Below are 18,007 nucleotides of genomic sequence, written 5' to 3'. Positions count from 1 at the left end.
ACAGCATCTCCTCTACACAAAAAACACACTCCAATCCAGCTTCAAGGCGTGGTGAAATTTAAGTAACTCTCGCGTGCGATCAGGCGAATATCTCATTATTTAACATCGCCAATACAAAATGTAATTTCTGATATAACAACAGAAAAAAACTTGTAAACTTATACAGTTACGCAACTACAAGCAAATACATTGTTAAATCGGGGTTCAGCTTGTAGCCTACACGTGAAAGAAAAGAGCCAGGATAGTAAGTAGCGCTGATTTACGATTTTTCATTTATAAATGAATCCTCACTTATCGCTCACGGATACGTTTCATTTATGCAGATTAATTCAAATGTCCGTCTGTCATCTGTGAGTGAGAAGCCAAAACTGCCCGTCTCAGCGGCGCAGTACAAATCGCCCCCGGAATAAAGGGGCTCTTTGATCGTATGGTAAAAGCTTTATTTCTCCGGACACGTCCGGACGTGCACATAACCTGCAATCAAAACACACTTTCCAAACATTTTTATTTGCCTGCTAGATCATTATACGGAATAAACTGGGGAGGGGACGGGGGGTCGCTCCACACTTACCAGCATATTCCCCTGCATTTTTGCCGTCTCAATCAAATCCTTTTCCTTCATTTTTATTTTCGAAACAATTCGGCTATTTTCCTCCGCGGCAATCCACTTTCCCTATCCTCTGGCAGTCCTCTCAGTTTTTCCCGGCAGGTTTGCCAGTTATGCGAACAGGTTTCCTGGGATCAGAGCCGCGCCGCGCTCCGCATCGTCGTTGTTTCCTGCTGACCGACAACTGACGATGTGAGATGTCCCTTTTTCCGCAGATGGAGGGGCAATCAAACATGGAGGAAAACTTGTTTTTTTATAGCAATTAAAATATATATTTAAAAAGAGGTGAGCGGAAGGCGCGTAGGAACTCCTGATGTACCTCCCATTCACCCGGGGGTTAGGCGTCAAATTCGATTCCGATCCGTTTTATTTCCTCCGGGGCATGGAGACACCGCCGGTCGGACACACGCAGCTCCACTAAATGAATGCGCTTATACGGCGGTGGGGCGGAGAGGCCAGGATACCTTTCGGAATATCAATTAATGTCTCAGGTCTGGCAGGAAAAGCTGCAGCACCGCCGCCCGATCCCCCTAGAAATGCAGGGCTGTGACTTGGTGACAGGAACAGTTGGCTCAGTACGTGGGCCGACATGGAAGTGGCGACCCAGTACACTGTAGGGACAGGTGGAGTGTAGGTGAGGTGCCTACACTCGCATCCCCAGCTGGTTCGGAAACGTTCACCTCCGTCTGGAGGTACCACACACCAGCTAACTCGTGTCTGAGCGATGACACAACCCTGTAACTTTAGTCAGGGACGTCAATGCTGGATCAACATAGCCAAAAAGTTAATAAAAGGCACTTCTGGCAGTACGTCACAATGCGAGTTTATAATACATTGTAGCATTACCTACTAATTAAAAGAAGCACTCTTAATATCGCGGCTACAGCCAGACTTCGCAAACCCGAACACTGCGAACAGAAACTAAAAAATCCAAGGCGCGAGCGAAAGCCCGCCAAATAGTCTCCCTCGCGACCCTACAGTATTTTCCTCTGAAATTGCTTTTATTACCGTTATATGGACGGTATAATAAATGAGAAAAAAACAACAGGCATGTTAAATTCGAGGTTTATGAATGTATATTGAGGACACACTAGGATTATGGTAATTATATATTTCTATATAAGGTTATAGGACATATGTAGTGTTACTTGATTGTTTAAAGGCAGCATAGTCCAAGACATTTTTTCATATCACAGCTGACTGAATGTACCCTAGAAGGTTCTACAAATACTTGTCTTAACCCCCCTCAGCATACCTCGCACCAAGGACTCAATCTTAGCAACAAGCCATATGGCTGCCAAAAGCTTCAATAGAGGGCCCTCAAACTCATCTCCAAAAGCAGAGTCACTGAACATTGCATGTTGTACATTTTAACTGGCACACTTCCCCAAAGCTCAGACTGTTCAGCCAAGAGCAGACATCATCCACAGGCCTGAAACTCCCTGAAACATCGATATGGACGGACTTAAGACCAGTCAAACTTTTCCAAATGTGGCTTGTCACTGCCTCACATGCCGTGACAGCTTATGACAGCTGTCACAGACCACTACTACCTGGTTCTGACAGGTTTGTGACAATTTGCTGAAATTAGTTTAGGGATTATTTAGGAAAGTATTGGTCAATTAAAAAACAGCATTTCTCAAAAAAACTATATAGGCCTGACAAATTGAAATATAAACAAGAAATAAAGACACAACTAAATTTGCATCTAAGCTTTCACATCAGAAAAGATTACTAGAAAAGGTTTAGTATTCCTGGTTTAAATTTGTTGGTTAAAGACAGACCACAAGCCACCCTGGATACATTCTCACATCACAAACTCTACATGGGAGGATCCTGGCTCGAAATCTGTCAGGTGCCGGAGAGCCCCACAGCTATCTGATGAAGGAGAATTCAGCTGAGATCAATGCATTCTTTCCACAGAATAGCCCATTTCTGTTGCATATTGAGGATGAACGAAACTATGGACTGAGCTTATCTCACTCACATGAGCTGATACATGAAAGAGATAGGAATCATCTAAACTGGAATTAATATTTTCTAAACAAAACAGCCCTGTTTACTTTGAGCAATTTCTCTTTTAATATTATATATACATGTTCCTAATGGCAATTATCTGCACCTAGACACATTTATTTGTCAGTATAGTTCAGTAAGAAACTCTGGGAGGCGTAAGCTTCAAGTAAGAGGATGTCACCCTCCATGTCATCAAGCTTCTCAGAAGATATTACTCTAGCTTTTGCTCCGGAGGCACAATATCTACCAGAGATCTTTGATCAGGAGTTATTACAGGGGCTGGTGATGCGTTCTGACAGATATAGGAGTAAGTTAAACCAAAAGTCTCAAAGGGAAGGGGGGTCGGGCAAAAGCCAAAAAATCTTAGCGTACAACACATGAGAGTTGAGCTGTGACTGGATGACAGCAAACATTAACTGACAGGGCATTAAACCGGAACACATTAAGAGGAATGAGCCTACAGCATCCGGCTAAAACAAAGGGCTGCTTTCCCTTACAGTGGTTTGCAGCAGAGACGATTCAAAGAGGGGCCACAATTCGTATAGAGGGGTCAACCTTCTCATTAGCCAATGATATGTTTTGAATTGATGAGTGACAGGTAAGGGGGTACTCCAGGGGCCAATCAGCTTTCAGCTGGGGCCCGTGCCCTATGGCACCTGCCCTGCATATATGCCCTAATTGGCCAGATGAAACAATTTTGCTTTCCTAATGAAGGTTTGCCTAACAGAGGCTAGTTCCTCATTACACAACACATAAACTTTCTTAAACATATGCTGAAAGATGCTCCACACTGTAGCAGAAACACATCACTATGACACCTCTGTCCTGTTCTACTGAGGCCAAACATGGTACATTATATAACAAAGAGTATATTCTTCCTTATAACTGATTATGCATATCAGCCAAACTGGGCATGTTGGCTCCCACTTTATCTCTGCCTGTTCCCAGGATCCCTGGTTTTGAATTGGACTCTGGAGAGCCTGTTTGCGTCAGTGTGTCTTGCTCCCAGAATCCTAGGCTGTGGTGAGCAGGGGGTGGGGGCGTGGTGGTGTTAAACTGTCCACGGCATGTGTGTGGTCCTGGGGTTACCAGGTGTCTGGTTCAGGCTATGGCCTGGTTACACTCTGAGGAGAGTCCAGTACGGGCACACAGGAAACACTGCTAACAGCACGTAGCCAATTACAATGAAGGGTGATATGGCAAACCTCAGTTTGTCAGGATCGGCAACAGGACTTTAGCCAGTATCAACACAAACACTGGCATCCCACAGGGTCGTGTCCTCAGCCCCATCCTCTACACCCTGTTCACCCACGACTGTCGCCTCCCACAAAGACAACATCATGCTGAAGTTCGCAGATGACACCGCAGTGATTGGTCACATCACTGGAGGGGACGAAGCGGCCTACAGGAGAGAGGTGGCCGGTCTGGTGTCATGGTGTGAGGACAAAAACCTCACCCTCAACACAGACAAGACAAAGGAGATGATAGTGGACATGAGGAAGAGGAGGAGGCCTCATCAGCCACTGTTCATTCGGGAGCTTGAAGTAGAGAGGGTGAGCAGCTTTAAGTACCTGGGCGTCCACATGAGTGAGGACCTCACCTGGGCACTGAACACCACACAGCTGGTCAAGAAGGCTCAACAGTGGCTGTACTTCCTGAGGAGGCTGAGGAAGTTTGGTATGTCAACCAAGATCCTCAGCAACTTCTACAGCTGCATTTTGGAGAACACACTGACCAGCTGCATCACCACGTGGTACTGTAGCTGTACAGCTACTGTATGGACTGCAAACACCTGCAGAGTGGTGACGACTGCGGAGATCATCCGGACTCCGCTGTCCTCTTTGCAGAGCAGCTACCACTGCAGAGTCCAGAGGAGAGCTGCCTCCCTCCTCAAAGACCCCACACACCCCCACCACGGACTGTTCACACTTCTGCCCTCAGGACAGAGGTACAGAAGTGTGAAATCTAGAACCTCCCGACTTAAGGAGTCTGATGGCAGTGGGGAAGTTAACAGCCAACCGGAGTATGATTAATGAACATCATACTACCATACTATATCATACTACCATACTACCTCATACTGTAATTTTTGTACATTAAGCTCTTTTGCACATTACACTTAAAGTATTTATTTTCTATTTTTTCTGTGATATTGTAGCTCGACATTTTGTGTGGACAGCAAAGTAAGAATTTCATTGCACAGAGAAATGCACTTTTCTACGCATTTCTTTTTTGTTTTCTTTTTTAAAAAATCTGGCTTCCTCTAGATCCCTCTTTCTGGCGTTTCCCCTCTTGGCAGCTACTCAGTTAAATCACCTGTCAGTTTCCTCCAGCGGGGCAACCCAAATCACAGTCATTACCCGCCATTGCCCTAGATCCCACAGGGTACTCATTATTCTCCCGTCGAACCATACTTGTCCGCACTAAACGCATGGTAAAGTGTGGCTATTTTGTTTCTTGGCCTATTATCCATTCTGGGAACTTCCATGTGGGGAAAATATCGAACGGGCTAAGCTGCAGAAATCACAGCCGGTATTTATCATCGTTTCGCACCGAACTTGATTTTAAAAGCCTTTGAATTCCAGTTCTAATTGGAGGCTAACTGGTTTCAGAATCCCTTCATGGTAAATTGTACTTGTAGGAAACACAAATACACCAGTTCATGTTCTGGGGGGAAGGCAAAGAAAAACAGTCAAGAGATTTTCTATTGATTTCAGATGTGGCCATGATCTTGTACTACATGTTAACATGCCAGTATTGAATCTGTCTTCATTTTGCAAATCTCTGAGAAGCATGTTTTAAAGTCCACTTCCTGAAAGATACTCTCACTGTCGCTGTCATCTTCGAGCACCATATCACACTATGTTTGCAATTCTTGAATATTCTGGATGCCACATTCTGATTTACATTTATTTATTTAGCAGTGACTTTTATCCAAAGCGATGTGCAATTGAGAAAGCAGGGTCAGCCAGCAATTGGGGGTTAAGGGTCTTGCTCAGGGGGCAATATTAATTTATACTTTACTGATGCCCATGTGGAAATTCTCTTTATGCCTCCCCCAACTTGCTCTCTGTAGGTGAGAGCAAACTGGCTGCAAAGGGCAGCCAGCCATTACAGCACCCAGGGAGCTGGGGGTTAAGGGCCTTGCTCAAAGACCTGCAGATGTGCCAAGGCCAGGCTTGAACTGGCGACCTTCTGATGACAGGCACAGAGGCTTAGTGCCCACTGAGCCACAGTCTGACCCCAATTTTACACATCCGCACATACAAAGATCCCCATAAACAATCTAGCACAAGCCCCCGTGTTGACCAGTAGATGACTTGATGTTCTCATAGCGTCACAGAGCTAAACTTTCCAGTGGGAACAGGTTTGAGGCTTCAGAATACATCGATGACAGGTAGAACCGCAGCTGTACCTGCCTCCAGAATACACACAGTGAGCTGTCAGGGAAGCAGCGTCATCGGTGGGACACACAGCCCAAATCCAACAGGAAAGCCATCCCGAAAACGAGGCCTGTTATGACAAAACTGGTAAGAGGCTGATACCGCAGAGCTCGAAACATACAGTAGCAAACTGTTTACTGTCAAAGAATTCCATACGTTACCTTGCTGTCTGGTATATTACACATAGCCCAGTATTTCTGCTTCCCATTCTCTTCAGTTAGGTAATTTGAACCAGAGTTACTCTGTTTTTTTCGGTTGGATTGGCCAGTACATCATTATTTCAAACCTTATTGCATTTGACGGCGTATTCTACAAACACGGCCCCACTTGACACTCAGCCCCGTCGCCGCCATGGAGGTGATTTACTCTCCCATTAAAAAAAAAAACACAGTCGTCCACAGTAACGGATCACGGTCGTTATGTGACATGGCCCTTTACGAGGTTTAGCGGAGATGGAAATACGCCCTCCTGTCTGTCAACATTGAGCTGTTAGGACCTACATTTTGCATATAGCTTAGTCTCTGGGGGGAAACAGTGATGCCATCAGTCAGTTGTGTGTGTATGTGTGTGATGCTGTACAGGGTAATGCAGAATGCCAATGATCACAGCAAATATCTGGTAAAACATGGGGGGGGGGGTTCTGTGCTGAATATCAGGGTCTATTTCCCATTTACCTCGTTCAGGCAGAATGTGGCACATACTTCACCTCCCTCTCCTCTGCAGACTGCAGCAACATCTCTCGCTCAGTGTAAGAATCGATTCACCACAAACAGTCGTGCTCACTTTCCAGCTATTTAGTCACGCTCTGTGAAGACAGACAGTTAGGAAGAGGACTTCATGCTTTGATATGTAGACACAATGTTTCTTTGGAAAGGGAGAGCGGTCCGTTCAGGCAGCAGCACCAAACATCACCCAGCAGTTCAGAACACAGAGAAAGAACTGCCTGCATGAATATAGAGCGAGACCTAACAGCCTTCAGTGTGTGGCAATCTGATGCCCAAACGCGAACCTTTACTGGGCCTATAATGACGTTCAGAGCAACGATCCAACAACTTCAGGTCTGCAGCTGGCTTGTAGGCCATCACAACTGACTCTGTGCCTGAGACTAGAGGATTGTTGGTTCAAATCCCAGAGTCAGCAGTGTAATTTCAATGTTGGGCCACAACTGCTCAAGGGACTGTCTGACCTGGATTTCTCAATTATATATCACTACTTTGGAAAGGGTCTGCTAAATTAGCAAATATTCTTCTTTTTAATGAATATGTTACTTGTATAAGCACATTGGAATTTTTTGTTTTTCTGACTAGCACTCTCATAAGGTACACACAGATGAGATTGAAGCTTGGGGTCAGAGCAGAGGGTCAGTCTTTTTTCCAGCACTCCTGGTTTTTTGGGGTTAATATCTAATTATTACACTGTTGACCGTGGGATTCAAACCAACAATCATCTGGACATAGGCACAGTCACCTAATCCACTGAGCCACACACCACCCCATCACCAAACTGGAAGTATAAGATATGCTTTTGAAACAGCTGAAGGACAGGATGCACATAACTAGATATGGAAATAAAACATCCTCATCGGATTCAGGGACTGGAGCACAGGAGGAGTTCAGATCCACCCACAGCTAAATGGTGTCTGAACAGACCCCCAACTCCTGCAACTCACAAACCAAGCATAGCAAAAAAGCAATTTTCATCAAAAAAAATATACCCACCTTTCCTCCACCTGGTGCACGGGAGTTCCAATCATGCAGCAGAAGTAGCTTTGGAAGCCTCTTCTAGCTTCTTCCAGCGGCCTGATACAGCGGCATCCTCAGAGGAGGCCCTATCTGACTGCCATAAAGAGCCAGTGGTCTCTGAGGTATACCTACAGACGTTCAGTGCAGGCAGCCAAGTCCTGTTTAATCGCTGCTGCCAGTTTAGCCACATCCACAAGCCCTTAGGAAAAAGATGGACTGACAGAAGCTCCATGCGCCGGAACGAGCAGCTCTCTCGGGTGTGAGCGTCCCTTATCGTCTCAGCCACAGGGTGACGGAGGTCCATCGTAGCAAGGAGCCTCATCTTTCCCTGAGCAAGGCAACCACGGAGAGCCCAGAGGCAAAACACTGACGCCAAATGGACCGTGACAGGAAAGAAGAACCCACAGTAATGTTATTACAGTTTTAATGTTATGGTGCTTTAGTTTTTAAATGTGCGTGCAAGGGGGAGATTTACAAACCCTTCTGAAAAAAAACTGATCCCTATTAATGGAAACAGTATATGCTAAAAGCAGAACATCCACCATAAAATGGGATGGGTGCCCCTTATGTGCAGGCATAACGGGAGGAGAAATTCAATATAACAAGACGCAAATGATTTCTTTGAAATTTGGGTACATGATGGCAATCCCAGGGTTCCCCAAGGGTCCCACAGCACCAATTGCACGGTCAGGAGAATTTGGCACCTCTCCATGGATTGGAAGCAGAGCTCGGCCTCCAAAAAGAGCCATGACACCTGACACATGTTGAGATCATGGCAGGACAAATGTGACAATCTGAAGAAAACACGACCGCGGAACGTTTAGCATCAAAAAGCTACGTCTTCTGGCTATGACGGTTGCTAAACACTGTGGGCATCTTTGATTGTTAGACACAGCATGAAGCCATGCATGCTGGGAAAACTCTGGAGGGAGAACAGATTACAGGAGAAGCAAATAAAGTTTAGATATAGCATCTAACAGCCAGCGCACCCACGCGGGTGGATGAGGAACTACACTGACTCCTCCTCTCACTGCCGACCTCCTGCTCTTTGTTCTCTTAAAGCAACATCGCCTGAATCGCTCAGATCTGCTCTGATGTCTCGAGATCATGGATCAAAGGCAGGGATGATGTGATCTTTTATCGCTTTCATGTCCTTTCATTAAAAACGTCCGCAGTTGAGGATGGTCTCAAAAGACATGGTAGGGAAAATCTGCCTAAATGCACTGCCTAATGAAGCATGCGCACATCACGAGGAGCCACAATTAGGAAGAATTATGAGTGGTCCGATTCTGGGAGTGATGCGTCACCATGCTCTCATAAAACCAAATTGTAGTGAACATACATTTGAAAATGTAAAAAATAGCCCAGGTTTGCTAGACTAAGGTCTGCTGTATGAAAACAACCTGTTTTGGGGTTGTTTGTTTTGACCAATCCTCCTTTCCAATATGTGTCTTCTTTAACCTCACTTCTTTGTTTGAGAGATCTCAGTTTGGATGGACAAACTGTAAGACATATTTAGATCACCTCTAAAACTGTACCAATCTCCTGAGCGGGGCCATTAAATTTAGAGTTTCTTCTTCCAGGATGTGTGAATGACTTTAGATGCTCCTCTTTTCCAGTCGCCATTATCCACAACCCTGACCAAGTCACCTCTCCTTGGTCCACCACTCTACTGTTGCACCTTCAGTAAATTACACAGTTTCAATGTTTCTACCTGACTTGTACCACCAGCAGTGTACTACACACTTTCCTGTTATTTTTGTCTACGGTAAGAATACCGTGTTACCTTGGATAATATAATCAGGCAAGCAAACAGGAGGTCGGCACGTACAACCACACCCCCCAAGAGCCATAGGAGGGGAGGTGTGTAATGGCAGAACACAGCAACCGTGTTCAGTTGGCCCACAGCAGCCAGGCCCGTAGGGTTGTCTTCAGCGGTCCATTCCTAAACGAGCTAGAAATCCCACTTCTGTGACCCATTTCAAACACCAGGGGCTTCCTGCAGGCTTCCTGAGGGCTTTCTAATCAGCATCTGTTTCACAACTTCATCTCCGTGCCGGATGTTTATCTAATTAATCCATTTACATTCATCTCACATTTAGTCTCACAGATGACACTTTCATCGAAAGCTGGTTATGATTCTCATAAATGAAAACAGCAGAGTATTTCGCAGGAGGAATCCAGGTTATAGCAGTAACCCCCCCAACCTCCTACCCTTGTGGTTGAGGCTATGTCAACCAGCTACTATGAAGAAAATACCAAGCAACAGTGATGGAAAACCAGGACACCACAGATATGTGTAGCTGGGTCCACGCATGAAGGCTGCCATCTTCCATTCTCACTGCATCTACGTCGTCATCAGTCAGGACAGGGGCCGATGCTGGCCACCTCCCTGGCATGACATTTACAAGCAAGGGCACCGCTATTGTGTGCTTAACTATCATTTTCACGGCCGTGCCACAACCACAGTGACAGAAATGCTTTCATGACACATCTCAGAAAGTCAGTCTTCTGCCCTCTCCCTTAACTTTAAGAAATCAATGTTCATTTCCATATAGAGCATTGCAGGGAAACCCAGCGGTTCCTATACGTTGAAATAGCCCTGTGGGATAACAGGATTTGAACATTTCATTTATACCCGGGTCACCCAGTCCCTATAATCAAGAAAACCACATATAACAAAGTTTCAGTCCCATAGCGTTTCTCTCATTGGCATGTCTTTCTAAATGATGAATGTGTGTGTGTGTGTGTGTGTGTGTGTGTGTGTGTGTGTGTGTGTGTGTGTGTGTCTATTCCCGAATACACTCATATGCTCATGTTTAACTGTATTTGATCCCATTCATGTTTTCTAGTTTTCTTACAGAAAAATTACACCAATAAGTAATCACAAGTTTTTTTTACAGAAACCCCTCTATGCCAAATACCAAATTTTCAATTAATATGAAAAACTTCAGAGTTCATACATATTTATAGTGCATTAATTCCCTTCCCTGATCAAAACAAACTGTTGTTTATCCATGTAAATAAGAAAGTAATACAATCAAATTTACAGTGTGATGCGTATATCTGAGGGAGAATTTTAATCTTAGCTCAAATGACAGCCTAATGATTTCATCTCATTAATAAATGAGAAATCAATAATGGCCACTGCTGTATGACACACTGTAAGTACAATACATTCCACAAATGAGAGCAGACCTTCTGAAGTCCTGTTTAACCAATAAGACAATTGTGCTATGAAAAGGTAGTTTTCTTTTATATCGGAGACAACAAATAACATGCTGTATAGAATTCTTGTTTGCCAGATCTGTTTCCCCCCCATACAGAAATATGAAAACTAGTGACAACGACAGCACTTGTTGCTTACAGTGAAATTATTAAATTTTAGTTTTACTCATGAGATCATAAAAAAAAACTGAGGAACTGAGTATTTAACATTACCACTCCTTTGATCTTTATGGTGTAAATCAAAGGACACATCTGTCTCAAATCACTATTAGCATTTCTCTGAAAATGTCAATTAATTATTTTCTATGAAACAAAGTGAAAATTATAAACCCAAAATGATTACTGATGCTCTCATGTTATGATTTTGCATATTAGTTCAGTTCCTGGTTATGTTTGAAATTTGCTTTTATAATACAGCACATTTGTATGAAAAAAATACATCCCTGCAGGATCTTTGAGAGCTCTCACTTTACTGCTGTATCTCAAATCTTTATTCGGCACTCTTAGACATCTCATTTTGAACACTTTCGTGCTTATTAATCTAAGCGCAATTTAGAAGAATCAAATTTACACCAAGGACCTTTACTGGAGGAAAGAGACACAGTTGTTGCCCAAACAAATTTAAAATAAATTGCAGCATTTTTGTCAACCGCAGAAACCACAGGCCAGCTGATATTTAATGAAGTACTCAGGATCTCAAAGAGAGAATGTGATCGTCGTGTCGGAGCTGATGAAGAAATGACAACAAATAATATGCACTAAACACACAAATCTGATTTCCTGCATCATTTCAGTCGTACAGAACTGAAGCAGAACACCAGATTCATTAAATGAAGAATAAGAGCCTGAGCAAAAATGTAGGCTTAGAGGTGTCTGATTTTTAATCCATTTAGCTACCGCTTTTGGGACAGGTATTAATGGTTTGTATTTGAGGCCCTCTAGTGGCAGTGATTGATAGTGGCTCATGAATCGTAAAGAATAATGATCACACAGGTTTGTTTTGAAAACCTGTTTATCCAGCTGATGATGATAATGATGAGGATGATGATAGTATATCCTGGGAACCGCAGGGACCAAAACACAGACACCGGTCAGTCCTTCAGTTCCTCTGAACAGTCAGTGTTTTCATCTGGCAGAAGGAAATCAGAGAGCAGACAGGAAATATTACTGTGGACAGAGTATAGATCTCCACACACTAAGGAAATATGAAATTTCAACCCAGAGCTCAACAAGTATGAAATCAAAGAATAACCTGCTGATCCAACAGACCACACTAGGAGGATCTATATGCATTTTAAAACCCAGGGTGGAGGATTGGGGAGGATTCATTTCACACGAGGAATATCCTGATGTATCCCTGCATCCTTTTGCAATAGGAAAATTAGCATTCCTGCTCATATCTCGTCCGTGGCCTATAGCCATTAGTCCGAATACCTGAAGGCTGTTTACTTGAGTATGTCAACAAGTCCGACCACCAGTGGTCACGGATGCTGCAGCCCATCGCCATTAAAAGAAGCCACTGGCCACTCAAAGCCCGGCCAGCATGGTGACAGAGAGCAACATGCGTTGTCATGGCGGTAAAAAAGTAAAGGTCATCGCTGGCGAGCGGGCAGGCAAATAGGCATGGCAAAATGTCACCAGGTATTTGCAAGCTTCTGCATGCCCTTATGAAGGTCACAGATATAGATGAGCAGGGTTTACAAAAAAAATGCACTTTCCCCCGTTAATTGAGGCAGGGCGCCTCAGATCTGCTCCAAAAACAGATGCAGGCTGACACCATCCTCAACAGCTCGGCTGCCACAGGTAAACAAGCTCCACCTCGCCTGCAGAGTCGGCGCTACAAAAATCATCTCCAGCTCCCAAAGCTTCTACTCGCACCGATCACATCAGTCCACGACTCTGCCGCCCGCCAGCACGTACCATGAAACTATCAAAATCATCAGCACCGCATGAGACCACTCAGGTAGAGCTTCCTCAGCATGAGCTGGAGGAATGATACAGCCAACAGAGGAGAGAAAAGGACGATAAGTGCATTTCATGGTTTGAAACATAAGCGTAGGTAAAGAGAGGCTAGATTCAAGAGGCGATTACCTAAATCTTTGTACCAGTGCACCATGTCGTAACCAAACATAGCACTCAGCCCAGACACTAGGCAGCACTGATGTACCTGGAGCATTCAGGTGGATTGCTGAAAAGCTAATGGCATTGAAATTGCTGAGGGATCAAGCCACAAATATACAGATCTTTAATACACAGGTCGAAGCAAATAAGAGGCTGGTGAAAAGATGGATCAGGTGCCTTTGCCCAGAAATAATTTCTACTACACTCAGGATCCTCAGCAAAGAGTTACTGGATATTTCATGAAACAATACTGTTGAGCCCCTGGTTTCAAAGTTTGTTTGTGCACGACTCAACAACAAATCAGCAACAAATTCCAGGTTGTGATCCTTCCCACACGCGACGTTAAACAGCTTATTTCAACATGTTTCTTTCATTAAAACATATGAGGTTCCCTCCAGTTCTGAGATCATCTCAGGAATTTGAAATCCCAAACATCGTCATCCAATAAAAGGAACGTAACCAACATAACGGAAAGTTCGAACCAAGACAAGAATATGTGTGTCTGTCTCAAATTAGCTCAAAAACATGGTAGGGCAACAATCTGACGGTTAGATATTTCCAGCTCATCTGAAAAGGTGTTAAAATTCACATCCCCATTAACATTTCAGCTGTGCTGACATATGTAAATAAAGAACCAACTGCTCAAATTAAGTTAAATCTAGATACTGATGTCTACATGACCCTAACCAGGAGCTAGGAAAACGGATGAATGGGTATTGATGCGGACTATCTTCAAGACTTAAAGTTTATTATATGGTGTTGAGCTCATATTTTAAACTACAAAGCTTAGAAAATGACAATAGATTTAATGGTACTTTCAGAAGTAGACCACTTGAAACCAGAGATAAGCGTACACCGCAGATAGTGAAGAAAAAAGGCTTCTGTGCGATTTCATTTGCTCTTCAAATTAAGTGAGACAATGAGAGTAATAGGATCTAATACAATGTCTTTTATCGATTGCAATCGAGTGGGGGGGGGGTCATCGTTATCAAGCAATTAAAATTCCTTAGAGTGGTTCTTTGTCCGTGTCCATCATCTAGAGCTACAGCTATATATCAGCCTGAAAAAGCAGACAAGGACAGCGAAGGTTTTAATTCAATATTTTGGGTCTGAAGGCGTCCAGAACCGTTAAGGATTATACGTTATGTGACATGGAGATGTTTCCTCATACAAGCGACCACAGAAGAAACCGCATCGCTCCGGATTTTCTATAATAAAATATTTAACTCGATACTCTCCTCTTACACCATGCTTCCATAAGATGGGCCCGTATCATTCAAATAGCTGCCATACAAACCAGCTAGTTCTTTCACTGCAATGTAATTTACATGTAAAAAAAACCTCTGTTACTGGAAAAGGAGACCTCATTCAAAACTATGAGTTATTACAGAGCTATTGTACAAGTAAATCTGGAACTTTGCAATATTTTTTTTGTTTGCGATTGCTGAAAAATGCATAAGGACCCCAACGGTAAACAGGACGAATGCACGAAACCCGTAGAAAATTACAAGGATAAACAGAAGGGGGGCATCGTCGGAGAGCATTATAAAAGCGGGAGGAGAAGGATGTATGAGATGCGGAGTAACTCACCTTGCCTCCCTTGGAGCACCTCCTATAGTTATTAGTAACACCTGCGGTCTGGTTCATGGCTCTGACCCCTCAGTCTCTGCAAGACCATAAAGTCGCCGTTTGTTTCATACGAAAACGAAGGAAAGAAACTTTTACTACTACACATCACTTGAGACATATCTATACATAAATAAAATTGCTCCTTACCTTCTATTCTGTGGTCTGTTTTCCCGTAATTATTTTGTTGATATTATTACTTTAAAAAACAAAGGTCTCATGTAGAATAGCGGTGTCGCTGAGGGTTTAAGACTCCATATGTGTTTTTTCTGGTATCTGTTCCACAGCAAATTAACAAGCTCCGAGGAGTAGATCTCCCCTCCTGCGTTTTTCAGCCCACCATTTCCATCGCTTACCGATTCTGTCCGCGAAACACAAACCGAGTCAAATTCACAAAAAAACACGGCTCCCAAAAGGATATCCTTTGGTCCATCCCAAAGCCCTGGACGATTGGGTATGAAGAGTGTAGAATAATCCGCCTACAGATCCGGGATTTAACTAGTCATGTCCTTACGAGAGACTGGGGGGGGGGGAGAGAAAAACTTTCGTGAACAAATGAGCTTCGGATTAAATTAAACCTGCAACACTGAAGTGTCTCCCTTTTCGCTACGAAACCCTTACACCTACAACCAATCACACGGACAAGCGCTAGCTATTTTTCTAAGTTTTATCCGGCCACCCTACAGTAATTAAAAACGAAAATAGCCGCAAGTTGACGGCGGGCGCTCGGATCTTCGCCCGTGCACTTTCTGCGCCGCAGTCGAAAGGTGGGATGCCGAACCCAGATCTGGGCTCTAAACGTTTACACAATCGGCTCGATCTTCCGCATAATTCCAGGCCGCCTTATTATTAAAAAGGGTTATTTTTATTTTGACATTCAGCTGACGATAGCCGTTTTCTATTGACATTTATAGTACTATGGAAACTATCACTATATATATATAAATCTAATCGCATCCCATATAATTATTGTATTGAATGGTACTGTAGACAACACAATAATTATCAAAAATATTATTGTATGGAATAGAATAGGAGACTGCACTTTGGCTGTCCTATGATTATCATGTAGCCTATTAATTAGGCTATCATATTGTTAATTCCCTTTAGGAAGAAATGACAAAAAATGTGTTTGAAATTATTGCTTTTTATTTAAAAGCTGGCTTGTAAGGGGCAATCCATTAATTTATATCACAGTCTGTCAGACCGTAGCTTCAGTCCGCTGGCTCCAGCAGCTTGATGAACCAAGCTGGGTCCGGTGAAATGACCGCAGCACCTTGGTCCATCACGACCATCGGCTGTCTCAATCGGGAAAAGGCGCTATAATAGTTAAAGCAACTAGAAAATGGAGAGCAACAGCGTAAGTGTAGCACCAGTGTCATTTGCTATGTATAGAAATGCAGGCGTTTCAGTTTTATTAATACCGGCGCGTTCGCCTTTGAGCTTTGTGATTGTATTATGTTTCAGCATTACATTGCGGCTAAAAATTGTTTTCTGTCTCGATGTCTGGCATGAGAGTACATCATGCTTCTAAATAGAAAATAGAAATGGGGTATGCTGCTGAAATTTTTTGTGACAAATGTTTAAATTCAAGTAAATCTGTGTTGTAGCGCGTTCAGGAGGCTGCTTTGGGTTAGTATGGGGAGAAAAGTGTTTCAGATTCCCGAGATGATAAATGTAAGCGTGGGACATTATAAAGGACTAATTCAACCATGCAGTCTGAAGAATCTAAACTTACCCTGCGTCTAGCACAATATCATTGTTTGGGAAAGAATAAGCCCCCCATCTTCTCAGTCCAGGGGTCGACTTTGGGGTACCCCACAATAGACTTTCCTGGGGGGGTCGGCCCGCAAACCCGGTACGAGATGGTCAGTCCAGGCCTTCTCATACACTACCCTCCAAAAACGAGAAAGGGTAGACTCTGCTATTTGCTATATTTACTAACTCTATTCTTGCCTGTAGCGACATCGCAAACAAACCAACAATATGAGAATTTAAATCCACTTTTGATTGAATGTCTGTCGATAATAGTTGACTCACAGAATAATGCCTTAAGCCAAAACACAGAAGTTCATAACCGATTTCAGGAGCGGTTCAACAGCGACGTGCGCTCCCTTGCCATAAGGATCAATTTCGTCCATTAAACGGGTTTTTCTCGTAAATTCTTAAAACGCTATCCATAATTTATAAGTCTAAAAAATACGTATTTTGCACTTATTACATTTATTTCATAACCCATTTGCAGTATAACTCACAGTGCATTGGGAATTGTCAAAAATATTTCAGGCTGCAGGCACAATTTAGTCGGATATAATTGTATGTCTTATTAGTCGGAAAAAAAACATCTCTGCTTAGGCGTGGGGGGTTTGACCACCCCAATCATTACTTAGGGGGGTTTGTGACCTGCAGCAGGGTAGTTAACCTAAACTATTGAAGTAAAACATACCCATATGCAGTACCAATGGAAAGTCTGGACACAGCTGCTTTTAATGCATTTGTCTCTATGTTAGCTTTCATTCACCTTATAGAGTAAAAGCCCTCAATGCAGATAGGTTTATTTCAACAACCAAGGGACTCTTCATGCTACCCAAATAGTCCTGAAGTTTCCACAAGTTCTGGGGACAATTTGGCTACTTTTGTTTCTTTCTTCGATCCGCTTCATCCCAAACCAGCTCTATAGGGTTATGGTCAGGGGATTGTGGGAGCCAGGTCATCTGTCACAGCAGTCCATTTATTTCCTGTTTCAGAAGATAATACGTAATACATCAAGGTATGCTTATAGGGTCATTATCCTGTTGAAAAACAAATGATTTTCAGTAGATGTGTCTAGACTTTTGACTGTCACTACACACAAACACACACAAAGAGAGCAAAGACCCATGACCCACCAAGACCTACTATTTGTAGTCAAGATTATTTGTGACGTTGATAAACTTAGGAAGATTTCTCACAGTAGGTAGGTTATTAGACACTGCTGTTGAACACAGAGGTACTGATGTAAACTCTGACTCAATGATTCGATAATAAATGATCCGTGTGACGTTGATGAATCTGGAGGACACAGCAAGGGGGCGATGCTAACTGCTGTTCTGGCACATCATGCAACTGGATCACCTCATTTGGATTTAATTGGTCAGTTTACATACTCCTGTTTTATATTACTGAACTACTAAACTGATTAGTTATGCCTGGAAAAATCACTGCATGCAGAGCAGACAAACAAC

The 18,007-nt window shown here is 43.3% G+C and overlaps 1 protein-coding gene across 2 annotated transcripts in view; it reads right to left on the bottom strand.

Moving 5' to 3' along the window:
• Positions 1-15,535, bottom strand: part of dpp6a (dipeptidyl-peptidase 6a) — a 142,699-nt gene extending 127,164 nt beyond the window's left edge. Inside the window, exons 1-2 of one of the 2 annotated variants that reach the window (XM_049005958.1) lie at positions 14,934-15,535; positions 14,748-14,823 (exon numbers count right to left, since the gene is read on the bottom strand). In XM_049005958.1, the coding sequence (XP_048861915.1) occupies positions 14,748-14,804 (57 nt within the window). In that variant the 5' untranslated portion in view covers positions 14,805-14,823; positions 14,934-15,535. Of the gene's footprint in view, positions 1-571; positions 1,114-14,747; positions 14,824-14,933 lie in introns of those variants that run through there. The other variant, XM_049005960.1, reaches the window with a different exon arrangement.
• Between the last annotated feature and the right edge of the window lie 2,472 nt (positions 15,536-18,007).

The sequence above is a fragment of the Brienomyrus brachyistius genome, chromosome 1 (genome assembly GCF_023856365.1).
Source record: "Brienomyrus brachyistius isolate T26 chromosome 1, BBRACH_0.4, whole genome shotgun sequence".
Lineage (NCBI taxonomy): Eukaryota > Metazoa > Chordata > Actinopteri > Osteoglossiformes > Mormyridae > Brienomyrus > Brienomyrus brachyistius.
The sequence above is the reverse complement of the archived record's forward strand: the minus strand, read 5'-3'. Positions and strand labels throughout refer to the sequence as shown.